This window comes from Pyxicephalus adspersus, chromosome 5 (assembly GCF_032062135.1).
Source record: "Pyxicephalus adspersus chromosome 5, UCB_Pads_2.0, whole genome shotgun sequence".
Classification (NCBI taxonomy): Eukaryota; Metazoa; Chordata; class Amphibia; order Anura; family Pyxicephalidae; genus Pyxicephalus; species Pyxicephalus adspersus.
In genome coordinates, this window is record NC_092862.1 from 103,286,188 (window position 1) to 103,311,198 (window position 25,011).

Here is a 25,011-nt window from a genome sequence, read left to right on the forward strand (position 1 = left end):
CCAGGAAGGTGAAGGAATTAGTAGTAAAGTGATACTTACAATTATCTTCAAGTTACTATTATTTGAAAATTATGCGAGGAGTGCACTGTTATTGTTGGTTTAATGCTTTGAGTTATGTGTTCTGTAGTTCCTGTACTTTTATTTTTTATAACATTTTCATTTATTTTACATAGTAGAAAAATGACATGGACATCAATAGAAGGAAATGTAGGTAAGAAATGGAATATGAGTATATAAAGCACATACAAAGTTCTTGTAAGTAGAAAACGGGAACAAGCATATGCTGGATTGCACACAATAGGTAATAAAAGGTACCATGAAAAGTAAATCATTGTCAATAAAATTGGGGAGTCAGAAGCTCCTGGAAAATACATTGTAGGAACCTAGAAGAAGCGGAAAATAATAAAGAAAGAGTACAGAAGTAGAAGAAAACCTAAACTGCTATCATGAGTGGAAAGGCTGATGACCCAGGTGGCTCTTATATTGAAATTGCTACCAATTGAACAAGGTAATATAAAACCTGTCCCCAGTCCCACAAACCCCAGCAGTGAGGTCTTCCATCAACAAAATCTCATTAAGTCTGCGGAACCATAAACCTATGGAGGGACAGTCAGTGATATTCCAAAAAAGAGGGATACAAGCTTGACAACTCCAGCCCTGACTAAATGTCGTACCATGGACGACCAGGGCACTGTGATGAAGAAGGAAAAAGGCCAGGTCCTCCAGAATCATGTACTCCATAAACTTCTTAACTTTATGCCTGACTGTCAACCAGAAAAGCTCTATGACATCTCCAACATATGCTCTTGAACGACACTTCAGGGAACAAGTGGGGGAGGTGTTCTAGTGTTCTTTTTCATCTAGCCATAATTTTATAATTCAGCTTGATATCTGCTACTTATGGAGGCGTGATGGCAGAACTCAAGAATTTGAGCCTTCTGTACTTGCTATGTTATTACATTTATAAGTCACTGCAAATAGAAACCTTACAGACTTCCATAGAAGAAACTTATTTTATTAATAAAAAAGCTGAGACAAAAAATAGACAATGTACCAAATGGTAACACTGGGCCCTATTTAATAAATCTCTCCAAGGCTGAAGAGGATACACTTTTATCAGTAAAGCTGGGTGATCCAGCAAACCTGGAATAAATTTCTTCAGTCATTTGCTATTTGCTAACAAATGTTTTGAATCCTGGACCAGATTCATTCCAGGTTTGCTGAATACCTAACTTAAAAATATCCAATAGTAAGCAATACAGTCATTTAGTACTCAGTCTTTAGGTGTATATGACATTTCTGCAGTTCACAGTCAATAAGTGCCAATATAATCATCAAATCTCAGAGCCAGGCTGGCACTCCGGTACAGTACCAGGCTTTATCCTGAAGACAAAATATTGGTTTCATCCTAAACTAATAATATAGATTCTGAGTGAAAGTTCACAACATTTAAATTTTGGCAGGAAAACAGGCAAGCTGTGAGAACCAACAGTAGTTTGTATAAGTGATGAAAAAACACAGCTTAGCATCACTGGTATTACTAGATTGAGAGGTCATGGCCCCATACATGAAAAGGTGGCTGACCTGCCAATATTGGAGCTTATGTGGGCTTTACCTATGTCATAGTTACATATTGTAAGCAGAACTTCTAAAGTTGCATATTGCTCAACCATTTGTTACTCAGAAACTTGGCTATGTACAAATAATACCAGGTACTATTTTTTTAACATCACAGTTTTTTCTTCCTTTTTTAAATAGTACTACAACTCCTGCAAATGAAGCATTTAGTGAACTCCTGCATCCCTGAGACTGCCACATACTAAGTCACCCTTTGAAGAAGGCATTAAATCATTAGGGAAGTACAGGACTCAGTTTTGGCATCACACAAGACACCTGGTCACCTTCTTTGCACCTCTGTTAGAGCCAGGTAAAGGGATACCCCTAAAAATAAGTAAATATGTCAGAAAACATGCAGCAAAACAGGTCTCTATAATAAAATCTTAGGACGGCTCTCCTTAAAATGATATACTGTATATGCAAACAATAACACAGAATAATATTATTCTGCTGCTAAAAGCCATCTTGCTTGTCGTTTAGCACAAAAGTTGTAAAGGATATTTTCTGGCACTTGCACAGTGGCAACTTTTGTCAAGGAAATAAAGTGGACCTACTTTAGGAGGTAATATCAATGGAAACAAGGAACAGGTATGTCTAGACACCGAAAGCTTTAAACCTCCTATTTTACTATATGATGACTACTTAATCAATGGCTAGACATCACATACTGTCTTCAGTATCTCAGTAGTTTAAGTTAATGAATTATTATAGACTAAAGCAATACACTAGAAGAATGCATCTCTTGTGTGTTGTTCACCTTTATTTGTCTGATCTTTCCTATATGAGTTTCTGGAAAATAAAATAATTCGGTAGCATTTTTTCAATTTTCAATAATTGTCTTCTTAGAGGGCAACATTAGAAATGTGAGACAATGCTGCCCTCCAGTGGTAGAAAAATAATTAGACCTAAATTCATTGAGCTGGAAATAAAAGCTTGTATTTGGTTTGAGAAATATGTTTAACACTTTATTACATTTACATATATTATATAAAGAATTGTAACATTTTAAACCTGCAGTGTTTTTTTTCAGTGAAAATATATGAACCCTGTGTTCCTATTAACAAATATATAAATAAACTCACATTCTAGGAAAGAGGTTAGCACTTAGAAACAGATTAGGAAGGTGGCATCTTGTTGATAATTGTGTTAGAAGCTAACAAAACTGGAGACAAACAACAGAGGAGAGGACTGAACCTCCCTAGTGCTGCAAATGCATGCATAAATGGGTCTGTATGGCCAGGATTTTTAATCCTATGCTACCTGTTTGGCAAATCAGTAAAGACTTGAATTCTACGTGTAACTAAGCTGATTTAGCGACAAGTCATTAACAGAAGGGTTTGTTTACAGAAGAATCCACACATGAGAAGCATTTAGAATGTGTTGCAATTTAGAAAAGCACATTTTTTAACTGATGCAAATGTCAAAGGCATATTTATAAAGCAAAAATGCAGCATGTAAGTTTTTATTCTAATGCAATAACAATCATATACTGTAAATCAATGGGAACAAATTACTGAAAACAACAACTTTTTTTCTAGAGGTCCATACAGTGGTTTAAGAATGGTTTAAGAATTTAAGGGTGGTTTAGGAATGAGGTAGACAAGGCTCCGGCTATTCCTCAGTTGAAAAAATCAATTCTTCCCCTCTTTAGGATGTTGTAATTTGCCATTACTTCTGTTATAATATTCAGTACCAAAGTGACATAATCTTCTCCTGGGAAGCTGTCAAAAGTCAGTATTTGACCTTGAAGATGTGAAGATTACAGTTTTGTCCACTGTTTTGGGATTGACAATCTTCTTTCAGTATAAAATACTATAAGAATATTGTACAATATTATTAGCTAGTAGCATATTTCATATCCAACACTTCTAGGTGTGTCAGATGCCTGTATGTCCCTGCTGTGCCATGTTTCCACCAGCTATGTGCCCATTTAGCACTGCATGGATCCACAGAGATACAGCAATCAGTTAGAGAATTCACAACATGCATCAAGGGGACAAAAGCATTTGCCAAGACTGCAGGCTGTTTGGTAAAGCAACAGGATCCACTCAAAGTATACTTTTAGGCTATGTTCAGAATGGAAGTCACAGAATAATTCTGCTTCATCACACCCCTGTACCACTTTCTCATATAAGATTCTACATGTAACGTCTCACCTGTAGCAGCCCATAAACAATAAATGAAGGCGTCAGTGAGTGGTTCAGTATTGCCTTCTGCTGGTTCATGTAAAATAAACAGCTTTGTAACAGTATAATTCTTAGTGTTTTTGTGCTTCTTAGGGCTATAGTCTTTCCATAATATTTTTACCTAAACTGCAACTTCTTCTAGTCAGCTTTTGCATTGTGACCAACCAACAGCAACAAAAACTTCTCACTGCATCCTGTTCCTGGGATATGTTGGGCCTCTGCTCCATGTCATTGTAAAGCCTATAGACTGCTCGTCAAGCTTTAGACAGTTTTACACATTGAAGTGAATGCAGGTTGGGTCATTCATGAATCCAAGTAACTCTAAGCAGCACTTTTTATCTTTAAATAAAGGTATACTAGAATGTAAGAAATTAAGATTTCAAAGGCAAACAAGCAACAGAGCCTTCCTGTCTGTGGTCTTCATTTTTAATCCATGTAATGTAAATGCTGGCATGCTGGCATGTTTGTAATGACCACGGGGGAAACTACAGAATATGGGACCCCATAGCAAACTAAAATTTTGGTGGGGTTCCCTTGTGATCTCCCTATTGGTATTGATTTTAACATAAACTAAGTTTAATATATAAACAGGTGGCAAAAAAGTTGTAACAAACACCTGTAAGGCCCTGGTCAGGACCAGAATTCACTAGATGCCAGTCCCCCACTCTAACGCAGCACTCTTCACCAATAGCAATCCCCTGCTCAGTCTCAGGAGATTGGTTGCTTCTCCCAACACTCGGTTGCCCCCAGGACTTAATGCGCAAGGGATGGCATCTGGGGATGGGCTGGCAGTGGTTCAGGAGCCCACAGATTAATCTGTAGAAGAACTACAAAGCAAATCCACAGGCAATCAGTTTACTAAATGAGGTTCAGAAGAGGCACAAGAAGAGTCTGGGTCACAGGCAGAGGTCGGTCCAGGCTGCATAAAATTGATAGGTCGGAAACAGGCAAGGACAGCAACAGTAAATCAAGTGAATACATAAACCAGCAGCAAGTCAGCCTAGGATAGGCACTGGTGAATAGGAGCAGATAGGCTTTAAAGCCCTAGCAGCCTAAGGCAGCACAGGATTAAGCTAGGCAATAATCTGCTCCTAAAATCTCCTTCAGCTGTTCCCAGAGTTTGCTAAGAATGCTACATCTATGTAGGGATTGATAATACATCTCAGGCTGCATGGCTAAAGGGATGCAGAAGATGCTTCTATTTCTTTTTCTCCTTGGTGCTTCTGCTGCAAGTGACATCTCTGGACAATATAAATGTAAAGAGACACTGCAGTGGTGCACAGCACAGAATTTTGGGCCCCAAAAGTGTCTCCTAACAACACTATTTCAAAAGCTTGCATTTTTAATGTTTTGCAGACACGCACTGAACATGTATGATCATACTTCTAATACAGTGCAAAAATCAAATCCCTATGACACCTATCAATCACCAAATTTACAATAAATACATGTGTACTAACTGGCAATCTCAATTAGACCTAAAATCATTGTAACAGGCCGCAACATATAAAAATGAACACAGCACCCCCTAGTGAATTAGTTGAGAATGGCACCCACCATTAAAACAATGTATCAGTGTGTATGTCGATCTCTACTTAATAAAGTACAATAAAAATACTTTTGCTCATCTCTAATTATTATTTAAGTACATCCACCCATTTCAGATCAAATTCAATGCTACAATAAGCACTTTCCTTGAATTATTTGCGATGCAAATTGTTTATAAATATACCCAAGTATCTGTTTATTGCATTTTAACAAAATGTAATATAAAAACAAAACTTTACAAAAACTGCTTACAGTTTTTCTTCTTCTTTTGCCTTCTTGTCTAATACTAAATAAACTGTTCCAAAGCTTCCTCTGCCAAGTCTCTGCAGTGTTAGATATCTATTTGCAATCAAGGTGTCTGGGGCAGCTGAAATAGGGCGGTTGACTGTTCTTCCCTGAGTTTCCTTGTAGTTTGGCATGTCTTTCAAAATATTTCCTTCTCTTTAAAGTTTCAAGGTCTTGTACTTTGCATACTTCAGTTATTATACCAAACAGTCTGAAACCTCTGTAAAAAGAATAGGAAGGAAAAATAAATTGATGTAATAAATAACCATGGTTTTAGTGAGGAATGAAAAAAAGCAACTTTCATTCTGATTCTGGCTAATGTTTTAAGTTAAAGTCTCTTTTATGTTTTATGAAAATATTCCAATAATAGGCCTGATTAATAAAGATCTCCAAGACTGGAGAGGATACATTTTCATCAGTGAATCTGGGTGATCCAGCAAACATGGAATGGATCTGTTCCAGGATTTAAAATATTTGCTAACTATTAGTAAATGACTTTGAAGAAATCCATTCCAGGTTTGCTGAATCACCCAGCTTCACTGATAAAAGTGTATCCTCTCCAGCTATAGAGGGCTTTAATAAATCAGACCTATTGACCATCATCTTTGGGAAGATTAGATGATGACTGGGATGCCTTGGGTGCCTTCGGAAACCCTGTGGACAACCCAAGGGACTAATATACAGCTACTTGACTAATATTGCCTTGAAATATATCTACACCTATTAGATATGACATCACTGGCCCTTTTTTTCAATTATTTATACATTATAACATACATACATTTACAAACATGCAAGTATCACACCCAATACAAGCACCAGTACACAATCAACAACTAAATATACAAATAACAAATATAAACAAAAAAACGTAAAAGCAAAACAAATATACTTTTATTTCAGTCCCATCTTATATTTACAATAAGAGACAGGCAGTCCTATTCATTCACAAAAATGATACTCCCCCTATATATTTTTTTCATTTTAACCTTCTTATTTAAAGTTTCCACATTCGGAATATCGTTGGCAGATGAACATGATTTCAAATATTTTACAATGGAAACACATACATGCCATGCAAAAACTTGTTTGTAGTGTAAAGAAGAATTAGGACAGTGGTTGTCAACATACTTCAACTTAGGTCCTTAACTTCCTGGGCGGTCCATTTCTGTAATATTAATAAAGTTTGAAACACAAAATCATGTCAAAATATTAAATTAAATAAATAAAATAAATTAATAATAAATTTAATAATAACCTTTGACATGATTTTCTGTTTTAAACTTTATTATACTCATACTATTATATTATATGAAATACAAAATAATTTGAAATTCCCGCCACGCCCCTAGTGACAGCTGTATGCACCGACGTCACCGAGAACTCCTGGGGAACATCAAGGAACTCGCTGGGGGACAGATCGATGAAGAGGACAGGGCCAGAGGATGGCAGGACGGTGAAGGGACCAGGTAAGTGTTTATTTTTTCACTTTTTTAACTACCCCAAGTGTGGCTCGGGGTTACCCCTTTTCAGGTTTTTGTAACCCCGAGTCACACTCAAACTTAAGGCTGGGGAGGTTAACAGCACCAAAGGGTGTTACATAATAATTGGTATACATAGTACTAGAGAGGGCTGTAAGAGACAGCAGAAGAAAATTTTAGAGCAGCGTTCCCCAACCGGTGGTCCGCGAGAAAATTTTATTGGTCCGCGCCTCTGGCCAGTGGGTTACCCAGCAGGGTCAGGAGAAGGACCACACTGGGGGGGGGGGGGGCACACTGGCCAGAGCCATGGACCATGTCTCCCGTATGGATGCAGGCTCAAGGTGGATGGCCGGTTGTGTCTTTGGATCTGTTGTAGCTCAGACTTGTGATGGGGGAGTGGGCTGGTTCTGGCATCATGACGTCACTCTGGGAGAAGTTTATTCCCCTTGGAGTGACACACGGCTCCCCAAGCATGCATGGTTCTAAGTCTGTAAATTTAGTGGTCCGTGAGGTCCAAAAGGTTGACGAACACTGTACTAGAGAAAATTAAGGTTAGGGACCATAGTGCTACAGGATTTCTTGATTTCATGCTGCAGAAAATAGGGATATGTTACATAAGGATAGCAGACATCACTACTATTACCTCTTTACAAATCAATGCTTCCATTTCTACTGAAGACTGCTGGGGTCCAAAAATCATACAATAAGTACCACAAGTTGGGCATAGGGGTGTTCAAATCTCTGTCACGTTTCGGCTGCCTGCTCACTGTCCTAAAAACTGGTATCAGACAGGACAGGCATAAATCCCCTCACAAGGACAAGAAAAGCAATAAAGACCCAACCAATGTCCTAACCCGTACCTAACACTAGATAGTGTAAGGAGGTACGCTTTAACCTGAGCAAAATGCAATAATGCTATAAAAAGTGTACATCAAATATCAAGGCAATATTAGTCTGGATAGGAGTTTACTGGGTTGTTCAATAAGTCCCGAAGACACCCAACACATCCCAACCATCATCATCCCACTTTGCCAAATTCAGATGATGTTTACTCTTGGAATCTTGTTTTAAAGCATTAAAGAAGACTCTAACATTAAGCTTTATCCAGGAAAATCCAATCAAAATGGTTGTTTGTTTTTTACAGAGAATATCACAAAGAAATCTCATTGGAAACAGCTTAATATTCTCCCATTTTCCCATTTCTAGAAAAGTAAGGCCTTCATATCACGTTGATGAGTGTGTTGTTGACTTGTACATCAGTCGTTAAAGATGTTTACTACTGATTTGTGAGTTATCCTACTGCAGCTGAGCACAAATAAATACTTACATTATCCAGCTAATAACAACCTCTCCTTGTGTTTAGATTTATGCAGTCACAGGCTAATAGCATGCTTTTACCAAGTCATTAGCAGGAACTAATCCTGCTGAAAATTGGCTACTTTTAAGAAACTGCTTATTACAGACTGACAAATGAACTTGACTTTTCAACAGGATTTTATAAAAACATGTTCCATTTTTCCTGTAATATGTTAACTGCTTCCATGACTCATTGGAATTTGTATTGATACATCACTGAAATGTGTAACTAAACAATAAACAAGGTCAGATACCATTGTAGGGGGTAGACTTGGAAACAAAAGATGTAATGAGGTGACAATAATTGCATTGTATATTATAAGTGTTCAGTCTGACCTCCAACAGAGTCAAGCTGTTAGATTGGTAAATTCAGAAATGATTTTAAAACAGAAAATGTAAGGTCTGTAATTAAAGTACATCTGTTATGAGAAAAATGTAGGTGTGGGGGATCTAAAAATGCTAGTTCCCTAGATAAGTCTAATGATAAAGGAGAACCATAATGGTTTTGGATCAATTTTAGCTTACTTTTTTTTTCAAAAGTTTATACACTTTCAAACTATGTTGTTTGTTTTACTAAATGCATACACTTTACAAATAAAGATAATGGGTCTGGAGGGATTTGGTCTAGGATTGAAAACATTTGCCAACTAATAGAGAATTATTTTTAAGAAATACATTCAATGTTGCGGAATCTCTCATGTTCTCCCATGATAGTTCATCTTTTCCAAACTTTGATAAATCAGGCCTAAGCATTAGACATTTTTGTAAATGCCATTATTCAGTGCTCTGCTGTGTGCAAGTTTCCAATATCCTGTCATCAGATAAACGAGAAGTTGTTTAATGACCCTCAAACCTAATTAAACATCGGGGGAATACTACAGATTTTCATGACAACCTAGGTCAGCTATTTTGAACCAGGGTGCCATGGAAGCCCAGGGTTCTTCTAGAGATGGCTGGGGGGTCTAATTTGTGGCTGATTGACTTCCCATCCAATGGTGCCTGCATACTTCTCCATGCACTAATATAAGAAGCATATTTTCCACTGATCCCAAATAAACTGGTTTTAGCAGGGGTTCCCCAAGATATTTTAGGCATTCCTCTGGGATAATAATGTTGAGAAACAATAGCGTAAAATCTGCCTGGGGCTGTTGATGTTATATCTAATATATTTAACACAACAGATTTGTAATGGGTTATTGATTTATTTACTCAATATTACCTGACCAAAAATTACCAAATGTCCTAAAGCACAGGACAAACATTGTGCATAATATTTTGTCCTATTTCCATTTAAAGACTGAGGGGCCGATTTATAAATAAGCATTATGGCCTAAACATTAAAATACGGCTGTACAATGTATTAGGTGTTACAATTTGCTTTTCATTTTGCTTGCATCAGGCTTTAGAAGCAACTGTAGCCCCATTTATTCTAATGAATGCAGTAAAAAGATCCCGTAGTATGAGTAATGGGCTCTCCTTCTATATCAGGGTTCTCTCTGCAGAATTACACAAAAAACACTCCAAAGGTCACTACAGGCTCCACACTCTTCAATTTTATGTACGAAACATATAGTGCATGAAACTAGAGGACACCAATCTCCATTAAAAACTGTAAGAATATATAACCATTGCTCAGCCGTTTTGGATCAGAAGATATCTTTACACCCAATACATTTTTAATGATTGCAATACTTTTGAGTTAATGAGTTTTATCTTTGTGGGCCAAGGAATTTACTTTGTGCTCTAATAATGTGTCAGGACACCCTGACATTTTTTATATGATTTCTGGAAAATAAGGAACAAGGGTTTCAAGGAAAATATCATTAAATATTTATGGTTATAATACTTGTTACTGCCAAATTAATACAGATTATCAATGTGCATCATTTATATCTTTTGAAATCCTTACACAATCACCTTATGAATATGTATAAAAACACTTGTTACCAACAATAATATTGAGAAGTTGATCAGTGAATATCTGTCTCTGTGTCATCATTGATCCCTCTCCCAGACAACTACGGTATAAATATGCCTAAAATAATCCAGACCTTATAGAAAGAAACACTAACAAAAACAGTGCCTGGACCCGGCTCTGACCACTAATCCATACCTTTTTTGTTCAACTATCATATTTTAAAAGCCCACTATGAACCTGAAAACTGATATGTGGCAGATTTGGTGCAGGAAGATGTGCCCTGACCTGAATTTGAGCAAAATTTGAGAAAAAGTTGAGTAGACCTAGAATCCAAGTGTTTCCCATTATGGTTATCTTTGCCTGAATTCACATGCAGTGACTAGAGGATGGCAGGCATGTCCCCTTCAGCACAGGTATTCCTAGCAGAAAGCATTAAGCCACCCCTAACTTGCCCTATCCAATCAGGGGGTAAGAGTTTATTCATTCAGAGGGTAAGGATTTGCCCCTAGAGCAAACCAGACATGGGTAAATGCTTGCCACTAGGTATATCAGAAAAGAGGGCAGGACAGCACCCGAATTCATGCTTGGCCACTTGCACATTTAAACCATTTCATACTTTAACCCCTTCATGCATAAGAATAATGTTCCTTTGCAGAATACACATAGGGATTATTAACATACATTGAATTCTGAAATGCTGCAAATGTGTGTGCTGCTTATTCTGAGCTTTCACTGACAGCTACCAGAGCAACCAAGCTATCAATAAACAATCTGGGAAAGTCCTGATCTTGTGAATGACATATTACCTATAGCAATATCATCTCACAAAACTGTTATGTATGGGAATCATTATAAAAATGATCAAAATCATAAAGATTTCAGAGGAAATAGCAGGAGGTCAAACAATGACACAAAATCGGTAAATTTCAATAACAATAATAAATCAAAAAATGTAGTTTTTTATGGTAGATAGAAGTCCAAGAAAACAAAAACATCAATGAAATAGAACGCATGTCATTACACTGCTACAAAACAATAGCTATGTCATGTGAGCTTATTGTTGAACACTAGAAGGTCAGTACCTAAAGACCTTGAAGCTCCCTCTTACACAACATGCACATTCGCTATTCAGTTCATATTGGGGATCTCTTTCTCCATTAGTACTTATAGTACTCATTTAGGCATATAAATAAAAATAAACAGAATCAAAAATACATTAACTGACAGATTACTATAGATGACAATGTCGGCCTCTTGTATTCATCCATTTGGCTGTATATTACATTCTATCTTACACTCAGAAGACAAGCTCCTATATGTTGTGATGATCTCTACCTATGATAGGCAACCCACAAAGAAAACTGCAACCAGCACTAGGTAACACATACTTGGTATTGCTGTGCACAGGCCCGAGGAGGGGGTGCAGCTTGTACCAATATTTTTATTATAATTTGAACATTTAATTAATTTAACTTTTATTTTTTTTTTTTATTTTGCAAGTCTGTATAGTTTCAAAATGAAAAAGGCACTTGGGTCACAGGGTACTTGACAGTGGTCAACATTTTATGACGTAAGAGACATTCATGAAGCCCACTCTGGGAGAGAAATCATGTGGTCTACAAGGGTATTCCCTGCTCAGTGAGAAGTGAGGAGTTGGAAGGGATTCCGGGCGCATTGAGAAAAAAGTCATCAGATGGCAAACAAATATGTCACTTTCTTAGACAGCGCAAATTTGGGAAAGCGGACTAAGTATTCAGTATTGAGTCTGATCTAGCACAACAGAATAATTTTGATGATGTAATTCAGAGTTTTGCCAGGAAAAAGGCCAGGAAAGCACCTTTGTTCGGCAGACAATAAATTATATCATAAACGTCTTTTACTGATATAAATATATTACTTTATTATTACATTTATATATACTTATCTAAATGTATCAATGTAATCTACAATTGATAAAAATAACTAATAACATACACGCATTTATGTGTGTAGAACTTTGTATAGGGGCCCACACACCTTTGTACTGGGGCCCGGATTTTCTCTCATTGGCCCTGGCTGTGCATGCCAGAGAAGGAGGAATATCTCTGGGGTTATCATGATCAGGTAACTGTAAATTGATCAGCTGTTAGGGGTTTTAAAGCATTGTTGAAATTATTTTGTGAGTTAGCAAAAAGGTCACTTTAAGGATGCATACACACGTGCAAAAATTGTTGTTGAAAAGGATCTTTCACCATCCTTGCATGAACGAGTGCTGTACATACAGCGCCATTCTGCTTTATGGAGAGGGGAGAACAACGGAGCGGTGCTATGCTGCACTTTCTCCACTTCACTTTTTGTTATGATTGTTCGTCGTTCCTTGTTCATGGATCCACCAGGACAGATCAATGAACGACGAGTGCTGTACACATGCTGGATTCTGGTCCGATATCAGCCCTGAGGCGATCTGGCGTGTGTACGTAGCCTAAGTGACAATATTAGTAAATTTTCAGTAGTCAGTACTCAGCACCAGAAGTCCAACATTGAATGAGGCTTCTGGTGTTACAAACCAGTATGAATCCTGTATAATTTTTTTATTATTATGTCTTAAAGAGGAAGTAAACCCAAAACTACCCAAAACAAAAAAAATATCACTTACCTTTAACCTCACAGAGCAGTTGATCCGTCGGGCGGTTTCTTCCATCGGGTCCTGCGTTGTCCGCCATCTTCTCCTCTTCTTCCGGGATCTTATTTCTACGTCACCCAACACAGGCATGAGATCCGGTGACAAAGATGGGGAAGAAACCTTGCCGATCTCACTGCGCATGTGTGAGATCAGTAATTTTTTCTCTTTTGATAAAAGGGCTCTCGGGCAAGCGCAGAAGGAGCACCCAGAGCCGTCACGCATCCCGGATCCCGGGAGGCTTTGTGCTCCCATTCTTTGAGATGAGAATTAGGAGGGAGGTGCTGCGCCACCCCCTTGTTTTAAAATCTAAATCATAAACAGAATTTTTAATCTAAATGAAAAAGTTGTCTACCCTTTTATGTAAAGTGAAAATTCTGAGTTTAGGTACGCTTTAGGTTTATACAAACCCCATACTATTTTAAAATCCCCCCACCTAGATAATACTAAAAACCTAACTTACCCTCTAAGAGTTCCTTACCCCCACCTCAAATATAAGAAATTAATAACTTAAAAAAATAAATAAATACTGGTTTACTTTTAGGGCTGCCTTAAGTTTTTATAAATTTGAATTTATCATTATGCATTGTTACAAAGCATTACATTCATTGAATTATTTACCATGTATTTCTGTTTTACTAGGACAATATAATTCTTGTAATGTAAGTTCACAACCCTATAATAATTACCAGAGTGATAGGTGACTTGATTATCTCAGTGATCTCCTCTGTCCCTCTTACAGAACTCTGATCATTTTCGTGCTGGTGTGCTGTCACTGCTCTATGTTTACATTTTGGTATCCATAACAACAGCATGTCAGGGTTCTTCCGGCTCGGTTCATCTCCAGACAGTGTCGTCATCAAGGTGCGCTGCGTGTTTATGCTGGTTTACAATGTGAAGATGTACGGGCTGTATGTATATTGATTGTTGTAGTACTGTATGATGAGGGGTGGTCACGTGACTGATCTGGCATTGCCCGACACGTGATGTCATTGTTCTCTGTTGTTTCCAGGCTGCATAGTGAGGGGGTAATATGGAGGAGATTCTCTCCTGCTAACCTGTAATCCTTTCCTTTATCTTCCCCACACTTCTTAACCCTGTTCATATGTTTACACATTTTCTAATTTTGTTACCTTTGCAAAAATGAGTAAATCCTGCGTGAATGTTGTGTGAATCTTGGCTAAAGACTTGTTGCTTGCTCCCTATATCTTTGCAGCATGTTTATTTAGATCCTCCTATTCACCATTCACATAACAGCACTAACTTGTTATTTTCCAAGCCCTGTATCACATGTCTTATTCTATTATTTATTTATTATTTAGAAAATGAAGATGAAAATTTCACCGGAAAGTTGGATGAAGGGGCCTGGAACAGAATGAAGTTTGGGTGAGTTTTGCCTGGACTTTGCTTTGATCGAGGAATCAATAAAGCGTACCTAAACTCAGAATTTTCACTTTACATAAAAGGGTAGACAACCATTTAATGTAAAGTAAACATTCTGTTCTTTGTTTGTTTTTTTAAGTGCTTTAAAAAAAACAAACAAAGGGTGCAGCACCGCCTCCAGGCGGCTAGGCGATGGAGAATGAATGGGAGCGCAAAACCTCCTGGGATACCTATGTCACGCATCCTGGGAGGCTCTTGAGTGGTCCTTCTGTGCATGGCCGAGCATGGCCTATCAATAAGCATCTTGGCATGCGCAGAAGGGGCCTTTTCGTTAGAAGAGAAAATCTGCCAATCTCACACATGCGCAGTGAGAACGGCAAGTTTTTTTTCCAACCTACATCCCCTGATCTCGTGCCTGGGTCGGGTGACATAGGAAGAAGAACCAGGGAGAAGATGGTGGCGCCCGAAGCACCGGTTCGGGGAAAGATGCCATTGACGACGCAGGACCCGATGCAAGACACCTCCAGACGGATCGGACTGCCCTGCGGGATTGATAGTAAGTGTATTTTGTGTGTAAGTGTGATTTGGGGGATTTTGAGTTTAGTTCCTCTTTAATGTACAGCGCTGCGTAATATGTTGGCGCTATATAAATCCTGTTTAATACTGTGTTTCCCTGAAAATAAGACCTACCCCGAAAGTAAGCCCTAGTATGCTAATCATGCAAGGGTGAAATATAAGCCCTCCCCCGAAAGTAAGCCCTATTGGCTTCTTCGGAGGGTGTGGTCACGTGGTACACGGAGGGATACCAAGAGGAAGGAGGGAGCAGAGAGAGAGAGAGCAGGAAATTTTAAAAGCACTGGAGCAAGGGGTGAAGAAATCGCAGGGTTAATTAACCTTCAGTACTCTGGTGTGACACTAGCACTAAGAGGTTGGTGGATTCTCTTTTTAAAAGGTCCTTGCTGGTATTTCATTCATTAGCAGCAATGCATATTTATTAATTGATTTTTTTTTTTTTTTGCTTTTACTCAGATTTAACATGTAACTCTATGAGTCACATGTTAATTGTCAGCACATTTTCTTGTTATGTTGCACTTGTTTGCTTATGAAGCTGTGTTTTTTTTCATTACTCATTTATGTCAATTCCTATTCATTACTTCTTGTTACTTCTTGTATATAACAGAAGAAATCTGTGATTTTGACAGGTCACAGGTAACACAGCGGTATCTTTCTATAGCATTGTAATATTGGTTACAGGTTTTGGTAAATACAGATTTTTGTACATGAATTTTGTGAGAAAAATAAGACATCCCCTGAAAATAAGCCCTAATGAGATTTTCAGAGGTAAAATAAATATAAGACTGTCTTATTTTTGGGGAAACACGGTAATAATAATAATAATAATAATAATCTGTAATACAAAGTAGGGTGACATCTGGTGGACATTTTAAATGAATTACAATTATCAAAGTAGAATGTGTAATCACTGGATTGTGGCAATTGCACAGATTGAAGATTGTTAAATAAAATATTAAATGTGTATAGATCTTGGATTAGGAGACATGAGAAAATATCATTTTAATGTATTAGGGTGATAGGTCTAACTGGTAGTGGATGCTGTAAACCATGCACTAGAAATCCCAAAACAGGGCAAGCTGGTTTGCCTTACACTTTTTATCCAGCAAGGTAGCAAACTGAAACAGTTTGCAGGGGGCGTTGTACAGCAGGCTAATAGCATAAAACAAACAAAATATCTGCTAGTCCAAGCCACTAACAAAACATTGGGTATTTTAATGATTAACAGGATGCTTCCTCTCTACAAAAAAAAAAAACAAGAAGTATTTGTACTATTTTAGTATTCTGACAGTTTGCAGCATTTCCTGCCAGTGGCAGGCTCATACAGCAGAGAGTAATCCTGGATAACGATTGGGTAAAAAAGTAAATGTTAGGTATTGTTGGAATTATATGTTGTGTCTGTTTTTTTCTCGCAGACTGAAACAGCAGCAATAAAATATTCTGGGAGAGGTTATCATTCTAAAGGCACGCCATCCTGAAAGATTACTGGGTAACAGGTAATTCACTTTTTGTTATGTTTTATCTGATGTGTTATAGTATAGTTAATATTTTATTGTTTAACGGCAATAACCTATGTTGGATGGCTAACAATACCTGTCAGGGAAGAAATGGCTGGTATCCAGGCTCCCTATCTTTTTTTGCATATCAGTAACAAATTGGAAATCCTTAGTTGCATAATTTGTTGCATCACTGTTTACAAATATTTAAATGGAGAGACAGCCAGGTAGAAAGTGTCTTTAGAAAGATAATTCCAAAATGTCATTGACAGGTTAATCTGGAATAATATGTGCAAACATTGTTTCTGTTCTTCACTTTAAATGGCATTTTTAATTAGCTGAGTATATAGTCATATTTTCAGAGCAGTAGTTGTCTTGTTTAGCTCATAAAGTTCCTTACACTTTACAGTTTATTCCTTACAAACTTCATTTTTACTTAAGTATTCAAATAAAGTGTCACAAAAAGCCATGGACATCAATTGGTATGTAGGAGTTTATACCGTGAAAAGTCCATTTATTATGGTTTGCTCTGATATTGGTAGCGTGAAACCTAGTCTAGTTAGCCAACAGACATAGAAACAAGACAGACAAGACAGTAGACCACGCAGAAAGGAAGTAAAAAGAACAGCCTTTCATATCACAAATTAGGCCTGATTTTTTAAATCTCTCCAAGGATGGAGAGGATACACTTTTATCAGTGAAGCTGGGAGATCCAGCAAACCTGGAATGAATTTCTTAAAAGTAATTTGCTATATGCAAGCAAATGTTTTAAATCCTGGACCAGATCCGTTCCTGGTTTGCTTGATCATCCAGCTTTACTGATAAAAGTGTATCCTCTCCAGCCTTGGAAAGCTTTAATAAATCAGGTCCCTTGTCTTTATGTGGAAACATTTTAGGTGGTGCTAATAACTTGCATTATTCTTTGTTACAGGTTTTCCTTACAATTGTCAAAATGGGAATTCAAGGATTAATGAGCTTTGTGAGCTCTAACAGAAACTTCCTCAATGATATTCATATGAGAAACACAAAACTAATTATTGATGGAAACAATATGTACCACCAGTTATACTTTGATTCTGGTTTGGACCTTGTACATGGTGGAGACTATGATGCATTTACTGACCTCCTTAATAAATTTTTTGAAAGTTTGTCAGTGTGCAACATACAAGCTTATGTTGTGTTTGATGGAGGATGTGATATATCTGATAAGAAACTGGAAACCCAAAAACAACGTATCAGGGACAAAATCAAGAAGGCTTATAGTCTGTCCACAGGAAGATCTGGCACTGTGCTTCCTTTTCTGATAAGGGATGTATGCCTGCAAGTCTTGAGAAAGCTGAATGTACCATTTGTCCAGTGTTTCTCAGAAGCTGATAGCGAAATAGTTGCACTAGCCAACCTGTGGAACTGTCCCGTGCTGACTTTTGACAGTGACTTCTGTATCTATGATATAAAGGCTGGTTATTGCCCCATGAATGCCTTTCAGTGGAAAAATATTTGCAGTATGAAAGGAAGCCATGATTGTTATATACCAGCCCGCAGTTTCTTAGCACAGAGATTTTGCAATTATTTTAACAATTTAAACCTGGCTTTACTGCCTCTTTTTGCTGTTCTTACTGGGAATGACTACATCAGCCTCCCTGCTCTGGAGACCTTTTTTAGTAGGGTTCATTTGCCAATAGGAAATATAAGTCACAGTGGCAGGAAACACATGCGGATTCAAGGCCTATTAAATTGGCTGTCTGGATTTGCGGAAGTAAAGGAAGCCATGGAGAAAGTGATGAACTATCTTCACTTAAAGGATAGGGAATCGGTCAGACAGCTCCTTTATTCAGCCATGGAAGAATATAACCTTAATAACACAGTCAACCTTGAGCAGTTTTTTCATGGAGGTTTGTATGTATCTCCCACTGCAGTGCAGCTAAACGTACCGGATTGGGTGCAAGGTGCTTTAGCAAAAGGAGCTCTCTGTCCATTGCTGAGTGATGCTTTGATTCTTAGAAGAGTATTTCTTCATGCACAAGTTGAGGACTTTAGGAGGTTATCTGTTCACTTTGTAACTAAGCCAATTCGTAAGGTTATCTATGCACTATTACTAAACATGTACCAGAGCTCACAACATGAGCTTCAAGGAAGTAAGAGGCCCAAGCAAATATCTGTTGAAGAGTATGACAGATTGGAGACTAACCTAAGACGATCAAAGGTGGAGATAAGTTTAATTTCTGAAGACAGCGATGAAGATCTTAGACTTCAAAATCTTCCACAGGTAAAGTACTAAAGCTAATAACTGAGGGTTTAAGTTTATTAAGGTCCACTGAGTGCTGTGTTTTATCTATGGGGTCTGCTTTCTCATCACAAGTGTATACTTTAGGCTTCTCAAATCTCTCTTCTTTAAGATGTCCTGTCAGAGTTCCTTGCTGTGATCCTATGCCGCCATCCACTTTCATTTATTCTTCTGTAGTATAGCTTGAATGGCAGAGTTTGGACATTAGAAGCTGAATAATAAAAGCTTATGGGACATTTATTCATGTTCACATCTGTGCATTGGGCTACTGACGGGTTGTGTGTAGGTGTAGGGGTGTGTGTGTGTGTGTGTGTGTGTGTGTGTGTGTGTGTGTGTGTGTGTATATATATATATATATATATATATATGTGTGTGTGTGTGTGTGTGTATATATATATATATATATATATATATATATATATATATATATATGCTACAGTTAATATAAATGGGCTGGATCTTTACTACTAGACTGTATTTGCCTGGGGTTTGAATGAATCCTTCTCCATAGGGTAGTGCTTTTGAGCAGAGCACAAACCTTTTTATTATAGTTATCAGCCCACAAATAGAGTTAGGTGCATTTGTAGCAGATCAACAGGTTTACTGTACTTGCAAGGGCTTTGTAAATGTGCATATATTGCAGATTTATATATGGTGCATGTTTTTATGACATATATTTTTTCCTATTTTGCCTTGACATACCATTTATTGGCATTATGTAGGCTTTTCAGGTGTTCTTGGTTTTGACATAGCATAGATGCCAAAAAGATCTAATCTGAGAATGTTTACCTTTCAGCTCCCCTTGGCCACAAGATTAAAGCTTCTCCTAAGGACCATGGAAGTTAAAATGACTGATTTGAAGTCTGTAGCTCCAGCTCACCAACTTACACTGTCTATTGTTTGTTATTGGATCAGGCACACTGACCCAAAAGTGAAACTGCATCATTTCAAAGCTGTCCTAATAGGAATTGTTTATGGAGAGATCTTTGACACATTGAATAACACTGGTATGTAACTAGTTTTTTACTTTATTCCAGATCTTTAAGGATCCCTTAAAAGTACACACTGCATACCTTAATGTATTAAATATTGGATATTCTTATTTTTTATAATACATCATGACACAATGTACATGTATTTCCATTTACTATAACAGAGATTTGGGAGAGGGACAAAAAATGAGTAACACCTCAGTGCACAGTGTTACATTTGTTGGGGTTACTATATTGCACCAACATAAAGGGGGCCTTAATCTTCCTAAAATAACACTGTTTGCACATGTGTTGAGGGTCACCATTATAACCACAACAAGTACAAAATAAAACATACTAAGCGTACAATGTTTTTCTTTAAAGTTGTGTTTAAATAATATTGGATGTTGTTGGAAGCAACCAATCAGGAAGTATTTAAGATTCATTCTATCACTTTATTAGTTTAGGTCTACAAAACATAATTAAATAGGAGTTCTGTTCAATTTATTGAATACTCCAGCCCCCTCTTGAACCCCTTGAAGCATAAGAAAGGCAATTTCAGCAGGGTTTAGGCTTTCATGCTGACAATCATCCCCAAATTGTGATCACCCTATTTGTCTGGATTGCTTTCCAGCATTGAGTAGGTAGTCAGAGTTTTACCTTTATTCCTTAAAAAACTTCAGTTAACCAAGTGGCTAAAATATCCTTGAATACAGATGTTTTTATACTAATGAATTCATTACTCTGGACAACCAATCTTGTGATTTACACACCTCTGGTACATTTCACAGCTGGACAGGTGACATATGTCATGGGGCAGCTTTGTATATCACGTGAATGTATGCTTCATGTCCTGGGATAGTAATAACCAATAAATATTATAATTTCAGATTGGAGTAGGCTGTCTGAGGTAGATAACAATGGAGAGAACTGCTGTTTCAAATCAGTAAACTAGTAGATAACAATACCAATACCAATTGTTCCCATGGTGTTCAATTCATGTTATACCTGTGAACAAACTTAAAGCTTGTGCAATTTATTTCCATGTACATTCCACTTGCATTGGAGATACATTTGAGATACTCATCAGATTATTCACGGGTAAGGAATGGGTGCAAATAACCTGCAATTGACTTTCTTCTAAGCGGCATCAAACTGTACTTATGTTCCCACTGGCTCAATGAAGAAAGAAACTGATCAGATGTGAACAAAAGTCCTTAACAACTATAACTTGTTATATTTCAGAGTATCAGGATGATGGTCCTCGGGTAGTGTATGAGCAGATAAAACGGATAAAGTCGGAAGGTGCACACCACAAGAAGCTGAATCTGGAGGATCTCCATATACTGTGCCAATGGCAGTGTTGCGTGAAGAATGTCTTGTCTCTCAATCAACTTCTCTGCAAACCACTGCCAGAGCCGGATATAACCAGGTCAGAGTACATCCTTTCTGTTCTAGTTCATAAACTAGTCCATTTCTGTGTGTCTGTATATTGATAATGAAAACATTATCGGTAGCCATACAACTTTACCAAGTCAGGCAGAGTGTAGGTTCCTGACTGTAAAACACATTTACAGTATCATACTGGTTTAATTAAAGGGTAATTTTATTTATTTTAGAAGCAATTCACACTAGTACAGATTTTGCTGTGCATGTGCACATGGTTTTTGCAATGATGCTGTAAAATGGGATAGTAATAACTAAATCCTCATCAACAAGGCAGACATAATTTAAAATACAAAACTGTTGGGGTTTGTCAAATCTAATATAACTTGTAAATTAAAGAATCCACTGACACACCTCACTTAGCTCCATTCTTAAGCTGCATACACACGTAAATTATTGTTGTTGGAAAGGATCTTTCACAATATTTTCCAGCAACTAAGGACTGCACAATGCATGAACGACACCGTTCTGCTTTATGGTGGGGGGGGGGGGGGGGTGAACGACGGAGCGGCACCCTGCTGCACGCTCTCTCCCTTCTCTTGCATTAGGTCGTTCAGACGATGGATGACGGGTGCTGTACACACGCCAGATTCTCGTCCGATATCGTCCCTGAGCCGATTATCGGTCGAGAACCATTGGATGTGTGTACGTAGCTTTACAATTAGGTTGTTCCAGCATAGTGAATCCAGCATTGATTGAGGGAACATTACTATAGTGAATACTGAGTCACTGGAGGAATGAAAATGAGCACTGGGACTGGTAAAGGGTGCATGTAGATGAGATGCTTGATGCTGAGACAGTGACAGAATCAAAGTTCTTGTACAGAATACAATACTGACTGGTTGGCCATAGTTAAAGTTATAACTCTGTCATGTTTTTATTGCTATGTACGGCTATATATTTATATGAACCACAGCATTATATAATCTTTGTCTCCCAACGTCTAGATTGTACAGTGGTTCTCTTGTGTATAATTTGGTGCAGAAGCTGAAGACCTCATCTACTACAGAAGACATTTTTAAGCCATGTCCTCCAATGGATACCCTGTATCGGGACTTTGTTGGTGCTGTAATGTCTGCTATACCCCCAGACTGTTTCCAGAATAGGTCTAAGTCAGCTTCCAAGAAATCTAAGAAAAATGCTAAATCGGGCAATATCAAGATGCCAGATAGGATAAAAAATCCCCAACAGTGTGATACAACCAACCGATTTGCCGCTCTGTTACTAGATGACTGACTTCAAGCAAATTTGACCTAAAAAATAACCAAGTGGTTGGTTACTCACAGCAGTGGACAGATAATTATCATGTAATCATCGGTAAGGGTTGACATTTCCTTAAGAAAACTAAAGCCAATTTTCAGTGTACACCCTGCTGTTAATTATAGTATTTGGCATTAAGAAGCCAAAAGAAACATGAAATCTGAAAAAAAGGTGATGCCAGCAATGGTGGTGAGGGAGGCCCCAGGCATTACATCATTGGAGTGAAGGTGATTAATTAAAGTTTAGTTCTGCTTTAAAAAATGTCCAACAGTGTATGTTGTGTTATCTGAGGGGTCTTTACTGATTGAGAATTTCTCATTGAAATCCTCTTTCATGTAAACTTGTCAATAAAGAAGTATGTTAGCTGCAATTTCTGACCACCTTCATTAAAAGCTGTTTGCATTATGCTGCATTGCATTATCCATTATGCTGGCTCTCAGGCCCTGATTTATTAAAGTTTTCCATGGCTGGAGAGAATACACTTTCATCAGTGAAGCTAGGTGATCCAGTAACAAAATCTTTAAAAGTATGCAGATAAGGTAACTGTATTGAGGCTATATAGCCTTAGCATGGCAGCCAGGTGACAAGCATTTTTAAAGGAAGAAGTCGGCAAATTCAGCCTTATTGTTCCCACTTATGACTGGTTTCCTTTTGAATATAAATAATGGAGACAAAAGTATAAGTGCAAGTAGCATTAATAATATGCTGCCAAGTATATAAATTTATTAAAGGCTGTGTATTTATATACATTGTATATTTTTGTAGGCTTGTTCTAAAACTAGTGAAAATCTGTTTAAACCTAAAATAGAAATATATGTAATATAATATATTGGATTCAATTCATGTAAAGCATAATGTTGTAGAAGGTCACCTTGAATTACCATGTGACTTTGTGCTTTTTAAGATGCTGTAATCCAATGTGAAATGATAAACTTGTATTACAGCAAAGTACGCATTTTCTATTTTAATATACTGATTTTTTTTTTTAAATTGAATAGTCAGGCAGTTTACTAAGTATGTAGTATTTGTATATTACAGTTGTTCTGACATTTATGGCAGATTTTTGTATTTGATTAGGGAATTTTAAATACATTTTTGTTAAATTCCAATCATATCTCAAAGGCTGGCTAAGAAATATATATTCATACAGACCATATTACATAGTTCACTGTTTGGTTAAACTATTGAACCTTTAAAAAAACGTCCCATAGATTAGTGCACTTTTACTGCCAGCAACCCTAACTGTAAGTAAATACAATGTTTCCTTTTAGTTCCTTTATTTCTTGCTGTTTTATCATAGCTTATGAACTGCAATTCTAGAGTGCTTGAGTTTATTTTAAAAAGCAGAATGATTTCCTAAACAGAAGTATCCAACACAGATTTAGGTACCTATAACATAGTAATTAATTTACTTTATCTACCGGTAATATCTTTTACAGGAATATACATATGCAGAAAATGTATCTTAGTAGTGCCTTGATTAATCATGCTGGCTGGCAATAGCTTCTGCTTTTCATATGATTGTACAAGTCCACTTTTTTCAAATAAGGCATCCTTGATACATTCTGGACTGGCAATCTCCCACCTGTGCATTAATTTATTGACTTGTATGTACAACTGTTCCTGAACCTGATACTATGCTTGTCAAGTGCTTCCCTTTCAGAGGCTGTTCATAAGACTCCTATGTTGGGCCTGCTGTTCGTGCTGTGGAAAAGATTGAGACTACAGCCTGGCTGAACCAATTTGTTAATCCAGCTGCCAGAATACCTGGTTTATTATAAAAGAGCTGGGAGGCCATAGTAGGTGCCTATGCTGGGAGTTTTGGAAAACTTTGATGAATCCTCCAAGTGCTCTTTGCAGTCTATTTACAAATTCTTTGTGAATGTTCTGGGCTGAACCAAGCCCTACTCCATGAACTGGCCGGCCCTTGTTTTTAATTTGTATGCAGTTTAAGAAATTTCTGCTGTTTAAGAACAACTGGAATATTCTGTTCCCTCCAATAAAAGAGTTACTTCTCCATGATATGTCATTTTTTGCTAGATCATCCAGGTTCACCATAATAGTCTTTAATCTTTTTCAGTCTTAGAGAGTTTTAGTAATCAGATTCAATTTCCAGTAAACCAGGGTCCCAAACCCAAGGCTCTGGCTAGTGCACCCCCAAGCATGTTCAGAAGGACCCAGCTTGGTTGGGGGAGCACACCAGCCAGAACTGCGGACCATGTCTCCCATATGCATCGCATGGCCCAGGGCAGTGGTGGCTTGTGTCTCTGGACACAACCCGCCCACTCTCCCATTGCAGGCTTAGACCTGTGAGGGGAGAGTGGGCGGGTTCTGGCATCATAACGCCATTGTGGGGGAAAGTTCCCTTTAGAGTGACACATGGCTCCCCGTGCATGGTCCGGAGTTTGTACGTTTAGTGGTCCGTGAGCTCCAAAAGGTTGGGGACCACTGCAGTAAAGTAAATCCATTCATAAATCTGACTGTATGTATTCTATAAAAGAATATAACACTGCTCTAAAGCTTTCAACAAGGCACAGCTATTCAAATC

The 25,011-nt window shown here is 37.7% G+C and overlaps 2 protein-coding genes across 6 annotated transcripts in view; one reads left to right on the forward strand and one right to left on the reverse strand.

Annotated features, from left to right (window-relative positions):
* Nucleotides 1–13,931, reverse strand: part of NEK11 (NIMA related kinase 11) — a 158,934-nt gene extending 145,003 nt beyond the window's left edge. Inside the window, exons 1-2 of one of the 2 annotated variants that reach the window (XM_072412330.1) lie at nucleotides 13,740–13,931; nucleotides 5,604–5,856 (exon numbers count right to left, since the gene is read on the reverse strand). In XM_072412330.1, coding sequence (XP_072268431.1) covers nucleotides 5,604–5,770 — 167 coding nt within the window. In that variant the 5' untranslated portion in view covers nucleotides 5,771–5,856; nucleotides 13,740–13,931. The remainder of the gene's footprint in view (nucleotides 1–5,603; nucleotides 5,857–13,739) is intronic. The other variant, XM_072412329.1, reaches the window with a different exon arrangement.
* ASTE1 (asteroid homolog 1) lies at nucleotides 13,873–24,482 on the forward strand. Of its 4 annotated transcripts, none has more exons than XM_072412324.1 (7): nucleotides 13,873–13,961; nucleotides 14,373–14,436; nucleotides 16,422–16,502; nucleotides 17,434–18,768; nucleotides 19,583–19,793; nucleotides 21,003–21,189; nucleotides 22,151–24,482. In XM_072412324.1, exons 4-7 carry the CDS (start codon nucleotides 17,455–17,457, stop codon nucleotides 22,437–22,439), a joined length of 2,001 nt encoding a protein of 666 aa, XP_072268425.1. In that variant the 5' UTR covers nucleotides 13,873–13,961; nucleotides 14,373–14,436; nucleotides 16,422–16,502; nucleotides 17,434–17,454; the 3' UTR covers nucleotides 22,440–24,482. The 4 variants fall into 4 exon arrangements, with proteins under 4 accessions (XP_072268425.1, XP_072268427.1, XP_072268428.1 ...); XM_072412326.1 differs by having other exon boundaries at nucleotides 13,916–13,952; XM_072412327.1 differs by lacking the exon at nucleotides 13,873–13,961 and having other exon boundaries at nucleotides 14,045–14,436.
* Nucleotides 24,483–25,011: the final 529 nt, after the last annotated feature.

Excerpts from the sequence above, each read along its gene's own strand:
- ASTE1 (XM_072412324.1), top strand. The coding sequence starts at position 17,455 with ATGGGAATTCAAGGATTAATGAGCTTTGTGAGCTCTAACAGAAACTTC. Across the intron at positions 18,769-19,582 it reads GACTTCAAAATCTTCCACAG|CTCCCCTTGGCCACAAGATT; the intron begins GTAAAGTACTAA and ends TTTACCTTTCAG. Across the intron at positions 21,190-22,150 it reads CCAGAGCCGGATATAACCAG|ATTGTACAGTGGTTCTCTTG; the intron begins GTCAGAGTACAT and ends CCCAACGTCTAG.